This window comes from Acanthaster planci, linkage group LG08, assembly GCF_054643075.1.
Source record: "Acanthaster planci isolate LZ-2023a linkage group LG08, COTS_SCS, whole genome shotgun sequence".
Lineage (NCBI taxonomy): Eukaryota > Metazoa > Echinodermata > Asteroidea > Valvatida > Acanthasteridae > Acanthaster > Acanthaster planci.
The window spans coordinates 8,471,331-8,493,335 of NC_141784.1; the positions used below are offsets into that span (position 1 = coordinate 8,471,331).

At 42.5% G+C, this 22,005-nt stretch overlaps 2 protein-coding genes across 4 annotated transcripts in view; one reads left to right on the forward strand and one right to left on the reverse strand.

Annotated features, from left to right (window-relative positions):
• The window catches only part of LOC147798361 (adenomatous polyposis coli protein-like), a 53,205-nt gene extending 41,378 nt beyond the window's left edge, over nucleotides 1-11,827 (forward strand). For all 3 annotated transcript variants that reach the window (XM_022249916.2, XM_087139601.1, XM_022249917.2), the window contains exon 9: nucleotides 143-11,827. In XM_022249916.2, coding sequence (XP_022105608.2) covers nucleotides 143-7,288 — 7,146 coding nt within the window. In that variant the 3' untranslated portion in view covers nucleotides 7,289-11,827. The remainder of the gene's footprint in view (nucleotides 1-142) is intronic.
• A 449-nt stretch (nucleotides 11,828-12,276) lies between these two features.
• LOC110987305 (uncharacterized) lies at nucleotides 12,277-21,934 on the reverse strand. Its single transcript, XM_022249918.2, has 12 exons — nucleotides 21,697-21,934; nucleotides 20,517-20,702; nucleotides 18,724-18,881; nucleotides 18,251-18,368; nucleotides 17,604-17,774; nucleotides 16,932-17,039; nucleotides 16,478-16,588; nucleotides 15,609-15,752; nucleotides 14,914-14,996; nucleotides 14,415-14,589; nucleotides 13,401-13,510; nucleotides 12,277-12,745 (listed from the first exon to the last, which is right to left on the reverse strand). The coding sequence occupies exons 1-12, from the start codon at nucleotides 21,724-21,726 to the stop codon at nucleotides 12,736-12,738; spliced, it is 1,404 nt and encodes a 467-aa protein (XP_022105610.1). The 5' UTR covers nucleotides 21,727-21,934; the 3' UTR covers nucleotides 12,277-12,735.
• Between the last annotated feature and the right edge of the window lie 71 nt (nucleotides 21,935-22,005).

The window sequence follows — 22,005 nt, forward strand, 5'->3', positions numbered from 1 at the left end:
AGGTCTAAAATCCACATCAGCCATTCCCTGGTGCTCTTGAGTTTTGAGCAAAACGTTTATTTTCAGGTGCACTTGAGCAAAAGACTCTGGAAGACAAGCCAAGTTATTAAATTAAATTTTTCCAACTACCTTTTTTTAACAGGTGATGCAGGAAGTTGCCATGCACGCTGGGATCGACATGTCTTCATCTTCTCAAGAACCACACCTTTACCTAGATCAGCAAACACAAGATAACATTGAGAGAGAAGCCCCCTCCAGTGTTGAACTTCCGCCCGATGACAGGTGTGAACCGAGCAGTCATTCTAACAGCTCTTATAATGCCTTTGGTTTCGGGGGATACAACATGAACGCACGCAGAGCTTCCAATGACAGTATTAATAGTATAAATAGTGACATATACCCTATGGGTACTCACACTAAGTTGCCGTATGCCAAACAGCCAATGGATCACTCCCACTCAATGGACGGCACTCTAAACAATGCCCTAGACCAGCACCAGCGGCAACACAAAGCCATCTTCCAGCGTGTCAACCACGAGGACTTGGGTGCTAACATGGACTCCACTATCAACTTCAGCCTGAAATACTCGGATGAGAGCCTCACACCCGCCCCTCGGCCTTGCCCAAGGGAGGAAAACTACCAGCCCAAGCCATCTTTAGAGTGTGGCCACTACAAGCAGGGCAGCTGTGGTGAGAAGCGTGTAATTGAGAGCTGCCCCCAGCAGGGTGATGACAACCAGCCACAGCCGGTGGTGCTTTGCCAGGAGTGCAATACCCCTCATATGCAGAGGGAGGGGATGGCAGTAGGCCACACCTTTGTCCCTCCGCCTGAAACAGAGAGAATTCCAGGGAATTACCCCAGCAGTTATTCCAATCCTCCAGCTGTACAGCGGAAGCTGATGCCCATGAAGGACCCCTGCAGTCTGGACTTTGGTGGAAACATGGAGGATGAGAAACCTATAGATTATAGCCGACACAACTTGCCACACTCGGGACATCTGAGATCAAGGTTTAACGAGGATGACCACGAACATTATGTCAGTGATCAGCCAACTGACTTTACGCAACGTTACAACACAGACTTGCCAGAGTCCACCACAGAGGGAATCAATTTTGTCCAGACATCCTTAACAACGGGAACAACTGGTAACATCTTTATGAACAATAATGAGAAACAGGAGGGTCCCCTGGGTAACATGCCAGATGGCAGCTCTTCCAGAGATAACAGTTCAGAAGGGCAGCTAGACCTTCTGCGAAGTGACAGTGTTGACACCTCTACATCACTCAGTTCAACTCACACAGCAATATCTAGGGCGAATGATGACAAAAAACAAAGGTACTGTGTTGAGGACACTCCTGTGGTCTTCTCTCGCTGCTCATCACTCAGTTCATTAGACAGCAATGAAGCTGACCATCACTTGGATCACCAAGAGGAGGATGGGATCCACTCCAAGCAAGACAATGAAGGTCACCCGAAGGACAGTGAATGTGATGAGCAGGATGGTGATCAGAGGAGAGAGAATCAACAAGAAGGGACAGCCAATGAGCCCATTGAATCCGGCTTGCAAACACCTGCAAGCATGAATCAGATCCAGGACACCCCTCTCATCTTCAGCCGGTGCAGCTCAGTGTCCAGCCTCAGCAGTTTTGAGGTACAGTCTATATGTGATGATCACAGCTCCTGCTACAGTGACAGCCGTAGAGCCAGTGAAGTGGTTAGCCCCAGCGACCTTCCAGACAGCCCCAGCCAGACAATGCCTCCAAGTCCTCGACGAGGCCGCAAGCAGGTTTCCGCTCAGACTTCATCCTGCGATCCTGAAACTGTTGGGGTGCTACCAGAATGTGAAGAAAATCTTGTGACCTATGCCACAGAGGGCACACCTGCAGACTTCTCTTGTGCAACTAGTTTGAGTGGTTTAACCATTGATGATGAAGAGAAGGCCATTGTAACTAGTAACATCCAAGATGAAGGTGACACCATGGACCTCTTGGATTCAAAAAATGAAGTGAAGGAGTCAGAAGTTGAATCTGGGGATATATCGGAAAGGGAGCAGAACATGCTTGATGAGTGCATAAACTCTGCCATGCCACCTAAGAAGAGCACCTTGTCCAGCAAACCTAATAAGATCAGAAGTCACAATGCTGTGAATGTGCATTCTGTCAAGAGTCCCCAACAGAATGGAAAGCATGTGAGCTTTAGCCAACAAGTATGCAGTCAGGAGGCTCCAAATTCTTATGCCACAGAAGATACTCCAATAAATTTCTCAACTGCAACATCACTTAGTGATCTCAGTATTGAAGACATAGACATTCAGGCGACGAAAGAAGGCAAACTGAAGGTTAATAATCCTCTCTCAAGCAGCGAGGCTTCCCTTGATGGCCAAAATGCTGCCACAACGAAGCAATCTACTGTAGTGCCTGGAGCCCAAGGGGATGAGATGAAATCAGAATCAAGCTCACTTATCAATGATGCCGAGGACTCCATGCTGGAGGAGTGCATCAACTCAGCCATGCCAAAGGCCCACTTGAACAAATCCAGGTCATCACAGCTCAGCAAGCACCGTTCAGCAAAGGGTATGTCGAAGCTGCGTAGCCCTAAACCCAGTGGTCTGCCCCGCAAAAGGCTGCCATCTGCTGGGGTGCGACACAAGAGCCCCTCACCCATTCCTGAGATGGGGTCGGAATATCAGAATGCTACCAGCAGCCAGGAGAGGGTCCAGCAGTGGCAGAATGGTTTTGGGGGAACCACAGACTCGGTCAGGACATTTTGTACTGAAGGAACCCCACAGCAGTTTTCAACTGCAACATCTCTGAGTGGTCTCTCCATGGATTCACACAATCAGGAAGATGTCTTAAATGGCAATGTAACAGCACAGGTTGACAAAAGTGAACCCTCAGAAATGAAGCACAGGCAGATTACCAGTGGTTCTTCTCACATAGACTCTCCAAGGCAGTATGCAGTTGAAGGCACCCCCATGTCTTTCTCTCGAAATGACTCCCTGAGTTCCCTCAGTTGTGACGATGATGTTGACTTATCCAAGGAGAAAATGATCTTGAAAGACAAAATGCAAAAACATAAGGCAGATGGGGCCACCTCTGTGCAAAATAAACAGTCAACATCCACAAGGTCTCTCTCAAAACTCCCGCAGCCATCTTCCAGGATTGCACAACTGAGAAGAAGGTCAGAGAAACAAACTTCTGTTGGGGGCAAGCCACAGAATTTAAGGGAACTGCAATCCCGCCAAATGGTCAGCAACACCAGTTCCCCATATGATTCCCCACAAGTCTTCAACCTGGAGGGGACCCCAGTGTCTTTTTCCAGAAATGATTCTCTGAGCTCACTGAGCTGTGAGGAGGATGCTGATCTCCATAATGATAAGAGAAGTCTGAGGGAATCTAAGGAGTCAAAGCCAAAAGTGAATACCCAAAGCAAAGAGGGCAGAGCACAAAAGAGAACAGAAGAATGTAGCCAGCGGGAGTATTTGAGATTTGGTCAGTCAGGATCGAAGCCAATCCAAGGTAACAATCAAGACCATAACTCTGAAAGACCGAACTCAACTGAGACACCTGTCAAATTTGCTGTAGAAGACACTCCTGTTTGCTTCTCAAGAAACTCCAGCCTCAGCTCTCTAAGTGACCATGACCAAGGGGAAACTCAGCATGAAGAGGAATCCCCACAGCCAGAACCGTCTCACACTAGTGTCTTTGCTGTTGAGGATACCCCCATCTGCTTCTCTCGGAACAGCTCCCTGAGTTCACTGAGTGTGGAATCCCTGGATGGAGAGACAAGTATTGGTGAACAGGCTCTCCTAGACGAATGCATCAGCTCAGCCATGCCACGCAGTCAGGGGAAGAAAACAAAGAGAAGGCATCACAAAGCCAGCAGGACACGGGAAACCAGAGAAACTGAAGAAAGAGAGAAATATGAATCTGGTTCTGACAATCCCACAAACGACCTAGAAGATAACCAATTCTCCCCTCTCTCTCCATCAGAGGATGCTTCTAATGAATTTTCTGAAATTACCGAGCAGTGTCAAGATGAAGATAAACCCCACAGAGGTCCAAGGATCACCAAGCCAGGGGAACCAGGGTCTAGAATACAATCTGAAACTCCAGAAAAAGGGGTGAGAGGTGGAAGGAAGACCTACAAAAGCCCAATTTCTAATACTTCACGCTCTGTTTCAGTTCCCAAAAACATCCAACCAAACAAGTACCAGGCCACAAGAGCAGGTGCTCAGAAAGGATCACAAGTGAACAGTGCAGCATCCAAGAATAGTGTGACAGGAGTTAAAGGTACCACACCAAACAGAAGTGGTAATAGCACACCTGTTAGGAGCAGCACACCAGTGAGGACCACCACTGCCCAACGTGAAGCCAGCCCAAAAGGCAGCTCATCCAGCAAGCCACCACCTATCAATACTGACACTTTTACAAAAAAGAAGAACCTCACTCCAGGTTCAGCAGCCACAGCTAGAAGTGTAACATCACAGCCTAAATCTACCATGCCCACTGGCACTGCAACCAAGAGTCTTGCAAATAAGCAAGCCAACTCCAAATCAGCAGCCCAAGGAGTTGCCACCAAAGCCAGCCAGCTCAGCAAAGATGCCAATCGAACAACTCCTTCAACCAGATCAAATCTGTCCCAGAAGAACTCCCCAAACTCTTCCCGAAACACTTCACCGTGCTCTCCTACAAGTCGGTCTCCAAGAGGTTCCATCAGCGGTCCCACCTCTCGTGGTACAGCTCAGACAGCCAAAAGTAGTTCTTTAAGTCCTGCAAGGAGTCCAATGTCCTCAAGAACAAGCTCTCCAAGCCCTCACACCACAGCCAGCACCAGAAAACCACTGAACGGAACACCAAAGAATGGAGCACCTGGCCGAGGGTCAGGGGCCAGCACCTCCCCCTCACCCAGATCAGGTCTTCCAAGCAGGAGTCTGTCCCCAAGGAACAGTGTCACTGGAACATCACAGAAGAGCACTTCCCCCAGGAGCAGTATTTCGGGAGCAGGGACAAGAAATGCATCACCTCGTAGTAATGTCTCTGGTTTAGGCTCAAAAAACACATCACCAAGGTCAAGTGTTTCGGAGACATCTGCCAGAAGTGTGTCCCCTAGGAATAGCATTTCAGGCATCCAGGCACGAAGTGTCTCCCCCAGGAACAAAACACTCACAAAGGCTCCTGTGAAAAAAACCAACAATGCACCTGCACCTGCAGATAAGAAGACAACTGGAACTGGAACGAAAACCAATCGCCCCAAAAGCAGCAACGTGTATCGTTTGGAGGTTGGGTCTTCCAGACCAACACTAGTTAAACAGTCAACATTTACAAAGGAGAGTGCTTCTTTGCCTGAGCAAACCCCTGAGAACACAATGGGAGTTGAGTCAGAAGCGGAAAAGGTCATCGAGGAAAATGATGAGAATGAAGGCTCTGTTGAAAATGATGTCTTCACCATGGATGACCAGGAGAATGACAGTGAGGAAGAGAAGGAAGAATCTGAACCTTTAGCTCCATCAAGTAGTTGGAGAAGGATCTCTGTGGAATCAGACACTCAGCAGAGTGTCTTGGAGAAGACCCAGAGGCCATCAGGTTCCCCAAAGACACAGTCCTCTGGCAGTGCCTCAAAAACACCTCCCACCTCTAAAAAATTGGCTCTCAACTTAGTTAAGCCTGGCACCAAAACTGTATCATCAGGGAACACTCCAAATACTGCCAAGGCAGCTGTTAAGAACTCACCAGCACTCTCACAGAAGTGTAAGAGGGAACAGCTAGAAGCCAAGCCATCCTGGAACAGCAGTGTCACAGCCCCAAAGAACTGGGGCAGATCAAGCAGCCCAGCTAATAGCAGGCCAGAGAGCCCAGCCATCAGTAAAAACCAATCACAAAGCCCCAGCCTGAACAAAACCAAATCACCAAGTCCTGGCATCCAGAGAGTTAAATCACAGGAGAGGGAAACTGATGAACTCAGTAAAAGATCCCCAAAGACTACATCTGAGACAACACGAGATTTGTGCAAGGAGTTAGATATACCAGTGAAGAATTATGGTGGAAATGTGACCTCTCCTGTATCAGACTCCAGTGACAACAGCATTTGGATTAAGAGGGAGGAGAGCACACGGAGGACCAACATCATTATGCGACAAAACAGCTCCAGTGTGAGCTTACAAAGTCAAAACAGCCAAAGTGGCTCAGCACGAAGTGTGAAATCCTCCAACAGTGCCACAATGTCTTCCAGTTCTGCGTCAGCCAGAAATGCTAATGTTACTGATAAACCCTCTGGGCAGGGTGCCAAGCCTGTAACGTCTGGCAAACAAGGCAAGGAAAAGGATAGCACTGAAAAGAAGGTAGAGAAGAAAAAGTTCTCTTTTCTGAAGCTGAAAGTGAAAGGGAAGAAACCTGAAGCTGAGGAAACAAAGACAAAATCCAAGGGGGACAAGCAGCTTAGAGACCAGAAGAGAAAAACGAGCAAGGCTCCAGCTCACACAATGAGCCCTGAGTCAGATGTCACAAGTCCAGAAAATGATCTTGAGGCACTCAATCTAGAGCATCAGCTGGACCAGTTGGACGTTTGGAATAGTGATGACAACATTGACAATGAGATCATGCCGGATGAGTTCATCGAGTGGGACAGTGAGACAGACATCTTTAAGGAGGAACTCCCTGATGAGTACTTGCTTGAGAGCGGTTCTGATGTGACCAGCAGCCTGACAAGCCCCGACAGTCCTTGTAAAGGTGCCTACCAGATTGAGAAGGGCAACCGCACAGACGACAGTCCCTCACCGGAATTCAAGCAGTTCCGGCTGGAGAATCGGCTGAATTCATTTATTCGGATGGACTGCAGTGAAAAGGAGTGCGACTCAGACAGTACACGCTCGGCCCCTGTGGTAGGGGAGGCAAAAAACTGTCGGAGTAAGAGTGTCTCGGATGCATACCCTGCTTACTCCTCCGGGGACCAGTCCCCACCCCGTCCCCAGCGTCTTCGTCTTCCAAAGAAGCCCTTTGGGATCAATCGCAGTGACAGCTCGCCGACAGCAGCTATTCCGGTTCTAGTGTCCCCCTTCAACTACAGCCCCAGCAAACGGAGCCAGAGTGAGCCACACAGCCCAGACATGGCCCGTCGTCGATTCCAGTCGCACCATTCTTACAGCTTCCATGAGTCCAGGGAGCACCGGCAACGATTTAAGCAGTACAAGCAGCAGCAACAGCAGGCGCCACAGGAGGAGTATGTATGTAACAGCGAGGACAGTGACTTGATAAGTCCAACGTTGTCATCCAGAGTAACAACTGTCTGATAAACATGTACTTGTCATCAGAGGGCAAGCTGTAGTAAGTGAGCAAATCCTACAGTTCAGGATCCTACAAAAGCTCTTGAGGGTGTGTCACATGAACCATTGCAGCAGGAAAACTCTCCAACAATATGCATGCTGATGCCAGTGGAAAGAGCACAAGATTTATTAACCATTACTTCTCACCTCTCACCTGGCATTTTACTAAGTTGATTACAGTTCATGCTTGGAATACTGCTTGTTCCCCTGGTTATGCTCCAGTGGAATTTTTCAAAAGGGAGGGGAAGTTACGAGTTTTGAGACAATCCTTTATTGAGAGTTTTAATTTAGAGACATGTCTTTGGTCGATTTTAAAACAATTGGAGACAGTTTCTGCTGAAAAATATGTCTTAAACTTGTGTCATGTGACCAGCACCAAAAAATTACACCCCAAGTGGCAGGATGGAGTAACAGAACTGTTACCTTTTGTTAAAATAGGTGAATATAAAGAGATTGGTGAACATGTTTCTTTACAAATGCTTGCTTTTACAGCACCTAAAAGTACATGCACAACTAAAAACAAACTAATGTCACATCCTTCAAGGATACTGACCGGTGAAGGGAAAAATTGGCAAAAGCAAGTTACACAAGACAGGATTTGAAGACAGAGCACTGTAATTTTAAAAAGGTTGCTGCTTTAATTGCTGTTTGCATCGCATACATTACTGATATGGACGAAGATCTCAACATAAGTCTTTAATTTTTCTTGCAGATGCATTCTGTTTGATCGGGTGTATCAGCCATTTCCCGATTCTTTTCTTTTCTCATTGTGCAATGGCCAATTTTTTTTTCACTCTATGGTAATTTATTATAAACTGTTTTTGCATGGAATTATAATTCAGAGATTTTGCTGGAAATCATCAACAGCAAAAGAAATTGTCTCACTTTCTTTGTTATATTATGCATTTGGTAAAACTTGTGTCATCTTTTACATACTTTGTGAATTTTTTTAACGCTGTGATAGACACACAGTGCCTTTGACCCTGCTTCAAAAGCAGATGTTGTCTGGTGCCAATCATGGTTAATTACGTAACTTTTTTGTACTCTGAATCTTTTCTGGTTAATTGGAGAGATAGATGGTCACCAAAGAGTTTCTAAAGATTAACTTCATGTATTCGTAAGCATGAATATTCAGATAGCAGTAAGCTTGATTTTGTTACTCAGATAATGAATCACATGCAGTTTGTGCTTGAAGATTGTGCACTTGTATACATATGTACATGTGGAACTTGACACGCACATAGGCACATTGTCAAGTGTAGCCTGTGTCCCAACTTGAAAATTGCTCTTGTGCCACAGAATGCACAGGAAGTAGTTTCAATTTGATTATATGCTACGGTAGCCACCTAGTTCAGAGGAGTTGATAAGTTTTGGGAAAGTAATTTATCTTGCTGTCATATGATGAAAGGATTTTCATGTTCAACTTACGGATGGCATTTTAAGGAATATGTGTTGCATTTTGTTCCCCAACGGTCTGTTCAAGAAATTCTCTATCTCGTATCTTCCATCTCTCACCGCTCGAGCAATGTATTAATTGTGTAGTTACCATTTCACACAGTTTCAAATAACTGTTGCTTGAGTGTTTGAAAACAGAAGTAATTTTGTAATTTGATCATGTTGTGAAAATTTTGAGATTATATGTTCGTGTACTTTGTGATGTTTGAACCTCTCTGAACTGGTCTTACAAGGAAGTGCTGCAGTATGGTTGGAGTGAGCATGTTGCAAGTTGAAGTGCTGTACAAATCAGTGGACTTGAAGTCTAAGCTGCTTAAAAAAAAGACCATAAAAATTGATTAACTTTAATATCAAAATATTTCCAGTTTTGGCCTTCTGCCACAGAAATATCCATTCAAGAGTTTTCTAAAAACCACCTGACCAAGTTTTGAACACAGATATATTTATTTGAAATTGAATTCTTCCGTTCAGAATGTACAAAAGAGAAGAGATATTTAATTTATTAATGAACTGCAAGACTATGTGACTTGAACATGGGAAGAGAAGTACTGTACATTTTAGTACGTGTAAGTACGAAAACTGTTGCTGTACGGACATGTACCTGTACATAAGGTAGTTGTTGGACTTGTGCTGAACTGTAAAGTGCTTGTGTTTTATTAAAGAAGGCTGTTGGTTCTCCAAACAAGGGGTGAAGAATTGAACCAGTAGTGATTATAATGCACACTAAATTTACTTTGGTTATTGGCAGTCTCTCATGAAGGTCAGATAAATGGAGTTGCAAAGCAGTTTACTGGGAGCTTTTTCAGAGCTCGACATGTACGTCACATTCTTGGGACTGCTAACTTTGATGATACTTTGCAAATTTACAAGCTGCTTGGCTGCATGGAGTGTTGCCACTGTTATTTGTGCCCAACTACTGATATGGGGCATTTGGTCTTCATACCGGTAGTTGATTCATTGGGCAAATTCTCAGAAAAAAAAATTAAAATGACAACAAATGTTGTATTGCAATGGAAACTAATAGTGCTCTCATGAATTACTCCAGAAAATATTGGAATGTTATTATATGTTTTTCTTATCTGGAGTGAGAGACAGATTGCAGACAAGGCAGAAGAAGTCCACAATAATAAGTTAGGGGCGTGGCGGGCTTCATTCCCGACCAACTACCCACCCACCCAAAAACCACCTGCAACCTGACCAACATCCAGAAGTAGATTTCTCACCGTTTGCCACGTATGTTCATGGACAAACAACCGTTCCCTCACAATTTTCCATGCTTTGCATAAAAGTTCAACCAAACTGGGACTGATTCAGTTTTTATATGGTATTGGCAAGTAACTACTTTTCTTTCACCGATAAAATAGTGTACATTATGTGTAAGAAATATTGTTCAATGTAATTTATGAATTTAACATTAGAGGAAACTGTTTAGCTGCAATAGTACAGTGTATATTTGTTAACTGGTGATGCCATTGAGGTACAGTATATCTATCCGTAGATACAAGTTAAAGGGGAACACGCAATTGATGGTAATGGGTCGCATTGCATCCTAGTGTATTTTGATGTACATGTATTCTTGGTTTTTAGAGCTTGATCATCCAGTCTCAAGCTGTATAATAACTTGAAAGTGCATTCATTTTAATAAGCAAACATTGGCCAGTATTCTTCTTTGTATCTGGCACAGCCGGGAGGGAATTCATTCCTTCGTTTCCAAAAGCATAGTTGTCTCCAGATCAGTAGTAATTGATGAACGTTTTGTTTCTTTTTTTAGAAGCTCATGGTTTAAGTCTTATATGTGAAAAGGTATCAAAGTGTTGTAGTTGAGTCCACCATGACTGTGCAATCATGAGTCCTTTCACAAGATCGGTCATATGTAGTGGAACGAACAAGGGGGCAGAAATGCTTTTGCCACAGTTCATTTGAATAGCTTGTATCGTGGCTTAAGACTGACTGGCTTGAGATGGACTTTTGACGCACCTCTAGGGGATTGACTTCTACCCTAGAGGGTAAATATGCAAGACTTTTAACCACTTCAGTCCCAAAAGTGGTATATCCCAGGTTGTGTCATGCAGCAGCAAATCCCTGCTCCTTGGATGTCCCATCGCATTAGTTTAGTTGTAATTCAGACATAAAGAGTTGGAGAAGATACAGGAGCTAAGAAATATATGCTTAGTCTTCTTCCAGAGACCCTGTCTAGACTTCTACATTTTTATCAGTTCATCTTCAAAGTAGCATCACCACTGTGCTTCGTGTAAAAAGAAATCCTAGAAGTCTGTCCAAGAATTTGGGATCATGTCTTTGAAAGTATTCTTGCCACAGTAATCGAGGAGTTTTTGAAATACCATGAAAAAAAAGCATCTGAACATTGTACATATGTAATCACCAACATCAACTGCAGAATATTTTTGTGATGCAGTTTTCACAAAGGTGTCCCTTATTAACACACGTGTATGTGGGCGGTGCAGAGTTCATGCGCAAAGCATGTAAATGTACTTGTAATTTGCTCTTGTCAGTATGTAGTGGGGGGAGAACTAGGCACACGGCTCATTGTTACAATGGCATACTGTTTTTGTACAATGCTGAGCGCAGTGTTTGATAAGCCAGACTTCTCCTATTCAGTATTCATGTCAGTGATGGTATATCAATTGTTGTCATTCATTGTACTGACAACACCTTTGATTTATTTGTTCAAGAGCTTTTTGCAATTGAGAATCACATTGGAGACAGTATTTTCTTTGGAAGGATAAAATAAGAAGGTATTTTGGAGTCCAAGGAAGAAAAAAGAAAGGTGCTCTTAGACATATCTTGATTTGGGGGAATCTGTTGAAGCCAATTTTTTTCTGTCCAAATTAACTTCAAACTATTTATCATGAAAACTTGCACTTTTGTATGTATAAAAGTCAGGAACCCGTAATGGTTTCTCAATTTAGTGTATTTATGATGCAGGTGAACATGCTGTAATTTGTACTTAAAAGTTAAAAGATACAGAGATGAATCTCTCTCTGAATTCTGTAAAATTGGTAAATAAAAGAATGTGTTTCTTTTAAGAGATGTACAGTGTTCACGTTTTGTGTCAGTCATGCACGTTTTTGGTTAAGCATACCGTTACATCTGCAACATAATTCCAGGTTTTTGATGTTATGGTTGTTTATGTTTTCCCTTTGTTTCACTATTTGAAATATTTGACAGTTTTTATCATTTTACACATCTATTCATAAAAAAATACAGCTCCATTGCGTTTGGACATAGGCAAGTTGGAATACTTCTAAAAAGTTTAGGAATCTTAGGAAAAAATTGGGACAAAGGTGTTGTGTGTTGAAGTGTTTCTGGCCTGGTCAAATTTAACAAAATAGGTATTCTTTTCACTTTCAGTCTTCAAAAGGTGTAAAATTATGAACATACATATCGAGACATTGAGGCGTTGGGGCTTGGAAAAAATCTGTACTCTGCCAGAAATTGGAAAAACAACACAAAATTTAGGATGACCACCACAATAAGAATTTTCATCTGAAACTTTAATGTGTATTTCGTTTTGGGAAGATTTTAATAGCTTTGCAGTATAATGAATTCACGTTTTAAATCTGCAGATTTCAAATACTTAAAAAGCAATTTTTGGGGGGGCTGCTTGCATTTTTCAAGAGAAGAATTTTATGATTAAATTGGTTGCAGATTCAATTCACAACTGTTGTATTATCAAGCGTGTTGAAACCAAGCATCTGTTGTGCAGTACTTATTCCTTCCTAAATAATTCTATTTTAAATGCTTGTTGGTTTTATTACCTGATTGAAGAGTTCCTTAATTTCTCCTTTTTCTACGACATACATGTATTTTATATGAATGAATGTTCCCATCAACCAATCTTAACTGCTGTTATCCCCTGCAACAGTTGCAATGTTGAAAATTGAAAATGTGTTCATCTGGCCCAAACCCATCCAAGCCGTTGACTGATGAAGATGCGGTTAATATCCACTGCAGTGAGATCAAATCAAGAAGCATAATGATTAGTATACAATTTATTAGACATGAACTGAAAGTGAAAAGCTTTTCAAAGATTGCTTGATTACTTTTTCAGTGTTTGCAGTTTGTTACTTTGAAACTTCTAAATGGGATGAGACTTTTTCGGACATCCAAACCTTTCGTCTACAAACCCCCAAGGCTCAGAATGTTTGGTAGACTTGTACACACTCTATTTGATGCAAACCCTAATGCACATAATGTCGCGTCAAGGCATACCTTTGTGATGTGAATTTGCAAAATTTGAACCCTTTTTAGCATGGGTGTATTTTGCTGCGAATATGTTTTTGAGATTTGGTTTAAGACTTGGGCTTTAGAAGTCATTCCTGACTCTTTGTCAGAGAGGGATAATTTGAATGAAAGTATGACCAAAGCAACTCAGCAACTCGATGTTGCCGCGGTTGAACCTGTGACCAAAATCTAATATGTGTTGAGAAACTTTCTTCAACCAGTACCCATGTGAGTGTATCTACCAATTTCTCAGTGAGGTTCAACAAGATTAATGCAAACTTCATTATAGCAGACCTTCAAGTTTACAAAGAAGCTTGAGGATGATAGTGCCACCCTGAGCACTGGTACAGTAGAAATGAAGAAATTATAGTGCACTTACGAGACAACGCATGATTTGCGTCGGGATTGGGTGCGAAGAGTGCGCAGCTTGCGATCCTGAGAGCTCTCACCAGCATAGTACCCAATATCCCGTGGCTCAGCATGACGAACCTGAATGGCCAGTTAAAATTTCAAGTATTCAGCACACATAGTATGGATAAAAATAAGAGAAATATGCCACGTTGAGTTTCTGGATGTTCTTCAAATGAGCTCAGTGCATCCCATTAAGAAAAATGCATCAGTGCTGTGTCTCCCAGGTTCCTCATGAGGCATGAGTTTTCACCACTGGGCCACAGAGCCCTTGTGTACGTGTAGTATCCTTTTCCAAATTACCACAAAGTAGCCCATTTTTACAAAATAATGTTTCGTGGTCACACCACACCAACTTTGCAAACCGACCTATTGAGGGTTTCCCTCATCACCACTGCCTCCACAGGGCACTGGGAAGGGTAAATGCATGGTATAATCTTTGTTGAACACACTGGACAGAGTCAGAAGTTGCCAGAACCACTTTCAAGTGACGGGCCTGTAACAGAATCTTGCACACTGTAAATCAATAGGAGCCCTCAACTCCGTTCACCTGCATGTCCGTTTTCATGAAGATGTCAGCCAACTAAGTAGTATCGAAATAAAGCTTAGTTGGCTCTTTCCAATGCAAACTGAAGGAAAATAATTGAAGAAAAAACTATCATAGCCCTAACCCCCAATGCTTCGTGTAAATCTTGGCATGGTTTGGCTGAAAAAAGGGACTCATTTTGTGGGAACCAGTCAAGTAAACACATCTGTGATTTTTTGTTTCAGATTTTGGTGGGGGGCAGGACTGTTTTTTGGGGAGGGTGGTAAAGCCCTCATCAGCAACAAACTGATAAACGTTAATTATGGAAGTGGGTCAATATTATTCTCAAGAGAAAATCTCCATTGTTTTGTTTCTTTAACTTTCTGCTTTTACCTGGGGGGCACAAGCAATGCCCATGTCTACATTGGTAAAGATTAAATGATGATGACGATGACAGACCTTGTGGCCTCGAAAAATCTGCAGCAACATCTGCTCCTGGACGTCCACCATCATGTCCTTGATGCGCTCCTTAAGGGGATCCCTGCGAGCACCCGGCTGCACTTCATCTTCCGCCTCCTGGATGCGGCGAACCCGCTCCAAGGCGCAGGCGTGGTCGGCCTCCTTGATGGAATGACTGGCAGCAAAGACAGCAACACATTCATGATGAATGTGAGGGCGTCAGATAATACCAAGAACGGATGAAAAGTGCACCAATATAAATGCAAGTTTCCATTATATACGGCCATCTGGTGTCCAGGCCGCCTCACCTGAGATTTCCCATTAACTGCTAGAAATATTTCGTAGCCCCTTCCTTACCCAGATGTTGACAAAAACTATGATTACTTTGAAGCCCCCCAAACAAAATTCCATCTTGCTGACTTCATACTCTCCTCTCTGAAACTAAGTGAGAAATATGCCAAGCAGGGACTTTCAAGAACGTAGATGTTTGACATCTTACCGTCGCAACATTTCCTCCATAGCTGTCATCTTGTGCTGATCTGTTTCAACCTCTTCTTTCTCTTCCTTCTCATTCTCTGCCATCTGTGATAAAGGAAAAGCAAAGTCAGATGAAATGAGCTCCAAGATAAAAATATTCTTTAATTAAGACTTGTTTTGAATGGCTCGTTTTGCTTGCTGCTCTTCTGAATGATGCATACAATCAGAAACCTTGGCGTGGTTTCACAGACAAAAATACTTAATACAGGAGTTTGGCATTGTGCAGGAAATTTCAAGTATACTGCCAGTGTGTCATCTAAAATTTGAAAGCACCCTGACACTGGGCTGTTGCAGAGGGACTAACATGCCTACTTGCAACAAATTTTTGTACTAAACCATAACCTTAATACAGAAATATTTCTGTCTACTTGTTGAATAATGGTTTAGGTTTGGCTGCAAAAACTGGATTGTTTGAAATATATTGTTGTTTTATTTTTGTCCCTGATGCATGGTTCAAAAGAGTTTAAGAGGGAACATCTCCACCTCTTTGTTAAACCTACACTACCTTTACTTTCACTGTGCAAACACTTGTCACGCATCGTTTAGAAATTAAAAGTTACTTGGCCCATCTGTGAATGAAACACCTTCCCTCCAAATAGCCCAGTGGTGTGAACTGCAGTAAGTTGGATAATCTATCCCCTGTGACGCTGGACTTACCACCACGCTGTTGAAGACCCTGACCAATTCCTGCTGGGTCAGATCCTTCATGTAGGAGGAGCGGCGCTGTACGGGGTCCAGTTTCTTCTTGCCACTGCTGAGCAGCCGGGCCTCGTTCACACGGTGCCTTCGCTCGTTCTCTTCCTGTCAGTTGTCATGAGTTCATCCAAGAATATTTAAACCCAGTGGCAGTGTTTATACAGCATTTGTTTTAGTGCTTATGCTGGAAATAAAGCAATGGAATGAAGGCAATATCTTGGCCGATTTTCCAATACTCAACTTTGGCTCCATCTCAGGCTTCAACTGTTTTTAACTACCAGACTTTTAAGCTGGAAGCACAGTAATCATTTTAATAGTGCCACAAAACATCAAATAAGATGCAAGAGAGCAAAAACTTGCAGTAATCCAATTTGCATAAACACTTCAGGCGCACAATCGTAGATTGGTTTTGGGAACAAAGCCTGAGACAGAGACGAAGTTGAGTATTGGAAAACGGCCCTTGACACCCTGGAGACAATGAGTTCAAGACGTTATCGGCTTGCTGTGACTAGTGGATTCCATGTGCACATGTATATGGCCCAATCTGGGTAAACTTGTGAAACAAAACCTGTGCCATTTACTATGCAATGAACCTCAAGACCCTTTCTACCTTGATTGACACAGAAATGCAACTGCTCTGTCAATGCCACAAATATTGCGGTCTAATACTTTTGAGATGGGAAATACAGGAATCTGAAGGGATTTCTCTCTTTCTTCAAATTTTGATTAGATATGCCAATTCTGCTAAAGGGTTACAAAAACCCTCTGAAGGCAATACATGATGGAGTTGGAAAGTGACAGCCATGTGCAATTTTGAATGAATGACTTACAGCCATGTGGAATTTCATGAGCAGCGTAGCTCGCTTGAAGCTGAGCACAAAGTCATCTTTGAGCTCGTTGAAAATATCCCCGATGGCATGGTTCTCTTCCTCGTGAACTTCCTGAAAAAGAATGCGGCAAAAGGAATTCAGAACTGCAGGATTTGGGTCAGATGCTGATCATGCTATAATCCCAAATATTTATAAATTCAGCCATAATTTTAATTAACTTCCCCACCCCCCAAAAAATATGTATTTAGCAGTGCATAAAAAGTGTGTGACTGCATTTAGCTAAAACATTTGCCATTACTTAAAATTGCTAGCTGGAACTCCGAACTGTATAATTTAGAACTGTCCAGTCAGAATTTCACGCAAGACCTATCAATCAGCAAATACCAAGAATGTTTGTGTGTGTGTCTTTTCTTTTTTAAACCTCAAATCATAGTAAAAAATTCCAATGATTTACCTCCAGATCATGAACAGCATTGCTCAGTTCATCCTGGATCTCCTGCCACAATTTGCTGACCTTAGACAGTGACCTCAACATCTCGCGGAAATTTGCATCACCGGAGGACTGAAAAAAGTTCACAAAGACCTCATAAGAATCTGTCCCCTTTGCCATGTGCTGTCTACAGACTGATCTACTAGCAGCAGTGTGCCTTGAAACATGCTGGGCACAGAATCAATGCTATAATTATGACAATGTCACATCACAGATGTTACAATATTCATTACATCAGGTAGACTCATCTGCAACTTCAAGCTGGAAACTTCAGTAGTAATGATTTGTATAGAAAAACTGTACAAACCAACCTGGAAGCAAGCTGTAATGAGTTTGCATCATCCAGATAAAAAACTGTCACAGAGAGGGCTTTTGGTCAATACATGTAAATATTAATCTCACAAGCTGTTTTTCGGCAGGCAAAGAGGAGTTCTGCACATGGCATCAATGTGCGGTCCAGTCAACCCGGCCTAACACGTGAACAACGTAATATGCCAAACCTTCTTCACAAATCCAAGACGTTCAGAATTTTCAAAACATCAGATGGATAATTCCAATATTTAAGGACCAAAAGAAACAAACAGAAATTCTCCCAAGGTACGAGGCCTAGAGGTTGTGGTCAAGAAATCTAATTACCTTTTCCTCGTCGGTCAGCTCAGACATGATGGTCATGCGGCGATGTCTCTCCTCCTCCACGGCCTGCTGGATATTCTTGGCGTTGTCTCGGTAAAGCAGCTGGGCCATGACACAGTCTTTATCCTCCATCAGTGCCTGCCTCTTGCCCATCTCCTCTTTCTGTTGCTCTTCCTTAGGGATGAAAACAGAAAAACCAGTAGGCACAAAGGACATCAATCCATTTAAGAATTTTGTGGCATAGATCAGCATCAACAATGCTGGAACAGAGACAGAATAGGCAGCAACACTTCTCTCTCAAGACAACAGCTTTGGAAATGAAGTCTGAAATGTAGAATAAAAACAGTGAGACTCGTCACACTTGTGATGAATGAATTTCTGGGTGTGCTTTCCTTTTCCCACTTCACATTTCCCAGTAAACGTAAGTTAATTGTTAATTTTGCAAAGACATTCGATGTTGTAACTAGTATCTACCCCCAACAGGTGAATGAGTACACGCTGCTTTGGCCTTCCATTGTGTCTGTTAACAGTTCAAACTGCAGAAGTTGGTCTCTGGCCACCAATTGAGAAAAAAACTTTAACTTAATCATCGTAGCCCCTTAAAGTGTTTGGGTACACCAGTATGTTTTTTGAAACAAATGCAAATGTACCTCATTGAAGGCAATGATGCGCTTGAACTCCTTGTTCAAAGGGGAGAGAAGGCTTCCAGCTTGCTGCATCTCACGAGCTTCATTCTTCATGCGACGATGCTGCTCAAAGTCGCAGGCTCTTAAGGTGAAAAGATAGAAAGATGGGCCATCCACAAAAATGAATAGGCTTATCAAAGTACATGATGACTATGACTGAAAACTGATACCTTACATTTGTCAGGCTAAAACCATGTTTACTACAGCAGACGTCTTAAGTGTGAGTTGCTTTATTTTCCCACTAAGCTTTCAATATCCTACCCCAAAATACTATGGCTAAAAGATCCTACCTCACAAACTGGCAAGAAGTGAGCCAGGCAGATTTTGGCAGAAAAAAACAAAGCAAATTTGGGCAGGAATACATCCCCCGTCTCATCAAAACCTTAGCATCCCCTGTAATGATTTGCCCCTGACCAACAAAAATTAACACAGCATACTGGTTGACCGCGCAGATGGTGAGTCGTCGAGTGGTGCGTTCCAGGGGTTTTTGCAAGGCTCGAACATCACACTTGTCAGCTGACTGAGGGGCCATCTCCCAATGCTTGCCACTGTAAAAATGCCCGCTGGGCTTGGCCATAGAACGGGAAGTCTGAATCTGCAACAACCACAAGAATAAAGACATTCTGTAAAATACTCTATAAAAGCATTAAGCTTTACCAGTATTTACTGGAGGAACTGAAGAACTAATTAAAACAATTCCTTACTTTAATTAGGAGTTATCTTAAATTCTGTATTTGTTCAAAGTTTTCTATTCAATGTTTAATCATATTCAGCTCCAGTGTACATTTCCTGTGAATGCAATATAAATGCATGTCACCGTTCGATCGTTTCGGGAGTATACAGTGTTAAAATACACGTCGGGCAGGGCTAAAATCCAAAATTAATTCAGGAGAGATTGGTTATGAAAGGGAGATCCAAGCATGATGGATGAGTGAGACCAATTTACTGGTTTTGTTTATCTTAATGCCTTAGCAAGTTTGCTTTAACAGAAATTTCAGATGAAAGAACTGATTAAAAAATACAACAGATTCTGTAAATAGTACTGGTATTCATGGTTACGTGATCTGGAAAAATGGCACACTATGGGGGAACTCACAAAACAATAAAAACATCTCACTAAACCAAGGACCTTTGAGGGAAAGGTTGCAGGAAACTAATTAATAGGGACTCACAACACCAATATTTGACGTCAAAAAGGACAACAGAATTTATCAATGAAAAAGAACCCCTCCCCCCAAAAAACAAAAGGACTACAAGATTGAAAAGACTAAACACCAAAAGGCTAAAACTTTAAAAGGACTAAAGACCAACACAGTGTGTCAAAATAAATCTAATGAAGAGACTTTTGCTTTCAATCACTGACTTTTTAGAAGCAGACAGAAACCTGACTCAAGAAGAAAGCATACTCCAGAGAGGAGGAACAAATATATGAACAGTGACAGTGTCTCTGCTGGTCTGCTACACTGAGTGTGGTCAGAGCATGGGGGCCACGTTATATGGGTTGAAGCAAGGGCCAAAATAAATACCGGTAAACAGGGGGATTTACACTAAGAGAAAAATACAGAGAAACTCTAAACTAAAACTGCACAGTTTTACTCCAATAAAGACATATATTTAATAACAAACATATTTCTGTCTCTGCTACAGTTAAAACAGAATGCAAGATAAGGATTATCAATGTAATGGCAAAGAACTTTACAGAAAGAAGGATGCAGAGTAGTTTTATGTAAAGACAAAAACTTGAATAGGTGAGTAGACAGGAAGACCAAATATGAAAGTGCATTGAACTTGTGATAGCGTCATCTTAACAGTCAATAAACCATGCAGGGCTGCAATCCAGTTAATTACAAGTCAAACCAAAGTCACCAAGTTGGTTCAAAAGTCAGAACATCACCCAGTATACAAGTAATAAGGGGGGGGGTGAATGACAACAATGGATGGAATAGAAAGCTTTCATCTGTCACAGTTCATTGGAACAGTGTATGACTAGTGCCTGGCTCATGATGACTGGAGCTACAATTCAGAAACCAAGATGAAAAGAGAAGTGGTAAAGATGCACTTGTGAAAGTTCAGGACAGAAAGAACTGTTGAATAAAGAACAAAGAAATGTGTACTTGCAGGAATTTTAATCAGCACATGGGCAACAGTGAGAAAAATTTCTGAATAAAATAGGAGTTCCCACTCGACATATTCAGCCCTTAAACCCTGTGGCAACCGTCTTAGCTTTTACCTGGTAAAATCCCGGTCTGCGGGGGATGCCTGTCTTGACCAGGCGACGATGGAACTTCTCCTTGATGCGGCTAGACAGATCCAGGTGGTACATCCTCTCTGGTTCTTCAGCGTCATAGTCCTCATCTTCATCATCAGTCAGTCTGCCTCCCTGAGGAGGTTTTCCCTCAGACGCTTGGCTCGTGTACTGGAGAATGGAAGGTCAAGATGATATGGCAAGATGATGCCATTGTACAATTGATGAAGCCCTAATTCCTCCATGACTGCAAGGTTTGTTTGAAGTAGATGCAAAAGTTCCTGGGCTAATAAAACTGGAGAAGAATGTTGCATCTTGACTCCACTTCAGCAGTTGTTGTATAAAGACTATGGGAGTAAAAAACTTTTACGCAGTTGCTATTGTTATGGAAGTTTAGATAGGTTTTTGTCTACTTTCTTGCACCAGTTGGGTGCTGTGGAAACATTAACCAGACCAGTCTAATGAATCTCATCCCTTTTTAAAAAATCCTCAAGGGGTATGAATCTACCAAAACAAAAAGAAAAACATGGATTGAAAGTGAAAAAAAAGAAAAAGAAAATGAAGATTGGAAATAAATGGATAAAAATCTGTAACAAGTGGGCTCAATTCCAGTATGTTGGGATTGCATAGTGGTGTGTGTACTGGTGGTGCCATTAGGCATTACTATGCCACAACGGTAATGGGAAATTAAGACCATACAGGCAATGATAACTGTGTAGTGCCATAACTGTAGAATTTGGAATGCATGTTACAGTTACTGTAACAATAGCCATTTTGAAAAATTTAGGCTTAGCGTCAGGTCGATCTCCTAAGACCTAACAAAATTGGGCATTTTTCTCAGTGCCAGATTCACGTCTTTACAGCATTCCTGCAATTAACAGACCTCAGGCTCACGTCACACAAAGTGGTGATCGACTTGGAGTTCTGCAACTGTGATAGGCCTAGGCTACATTCTTTCCTAAAGGATAAAACCCTGGCTAAAACTAGGCTAGGAGATATTCTAACAATCTGGCCTTTGGAACACTCAGTTCATTTGTATCCTGATTGTACGACTCAGGGATTTTCAAATAGGTTTTTTTTTCCCGGTGTTTTTTTACTTCTGAAAGCTGAAAACACAAATAAAGTGCACGTGAACATCACACGTCATCTACGCTAATGCACTTGCCAGGTTGTATTCCCAGTCTCTTGAAGACATGCTGAGCAACTTTCTCGTGAGACGTAAGTGAAAATATCTTAGTTTTTTCTTCTAAGATCTAGCAGCAACACTCGAATTCGGTTCTCGTCCGTCTTAAGAGGTTTGTTTACGTCTAGCGCGTCTGTGCAACGCTACGCTAGTTAGTCTGTACGTATAACGTAGATGTAGGCCTACTTTGCACGCAGCGTGTAGTGCAAGGTAGCAACCATTGACCAACTTTGCACGCTTTTGTTATTTTACACGGCGCCCTCTGTTGACATCCTCCAGCCAACGCGAACT

Excerpts from the sequence above, each read along its gene's own strand:
- LOC110987305 (XM_022249918.2), bottom strand. The coding sequence starts at position 21,726 with ATGTCTTCAAGAGACTGGGAATACAACCTG. Across the intron at positions 20,703-21,696 it reads GAGACTGGGAATACAACCTG|TACACGAGCCAAGCGTCTGA; the intron begins GCAAGTGCATTA and ends TCCATTCTCCAG. Across the intron at positions 18,369-18,723 it reads ACCATCTGCGCGGTCAACCA|AGCCTGCGACTTTGAGCAGC; the intron begins GTATGCTGTGTT and ends TTTCACCTTAAG.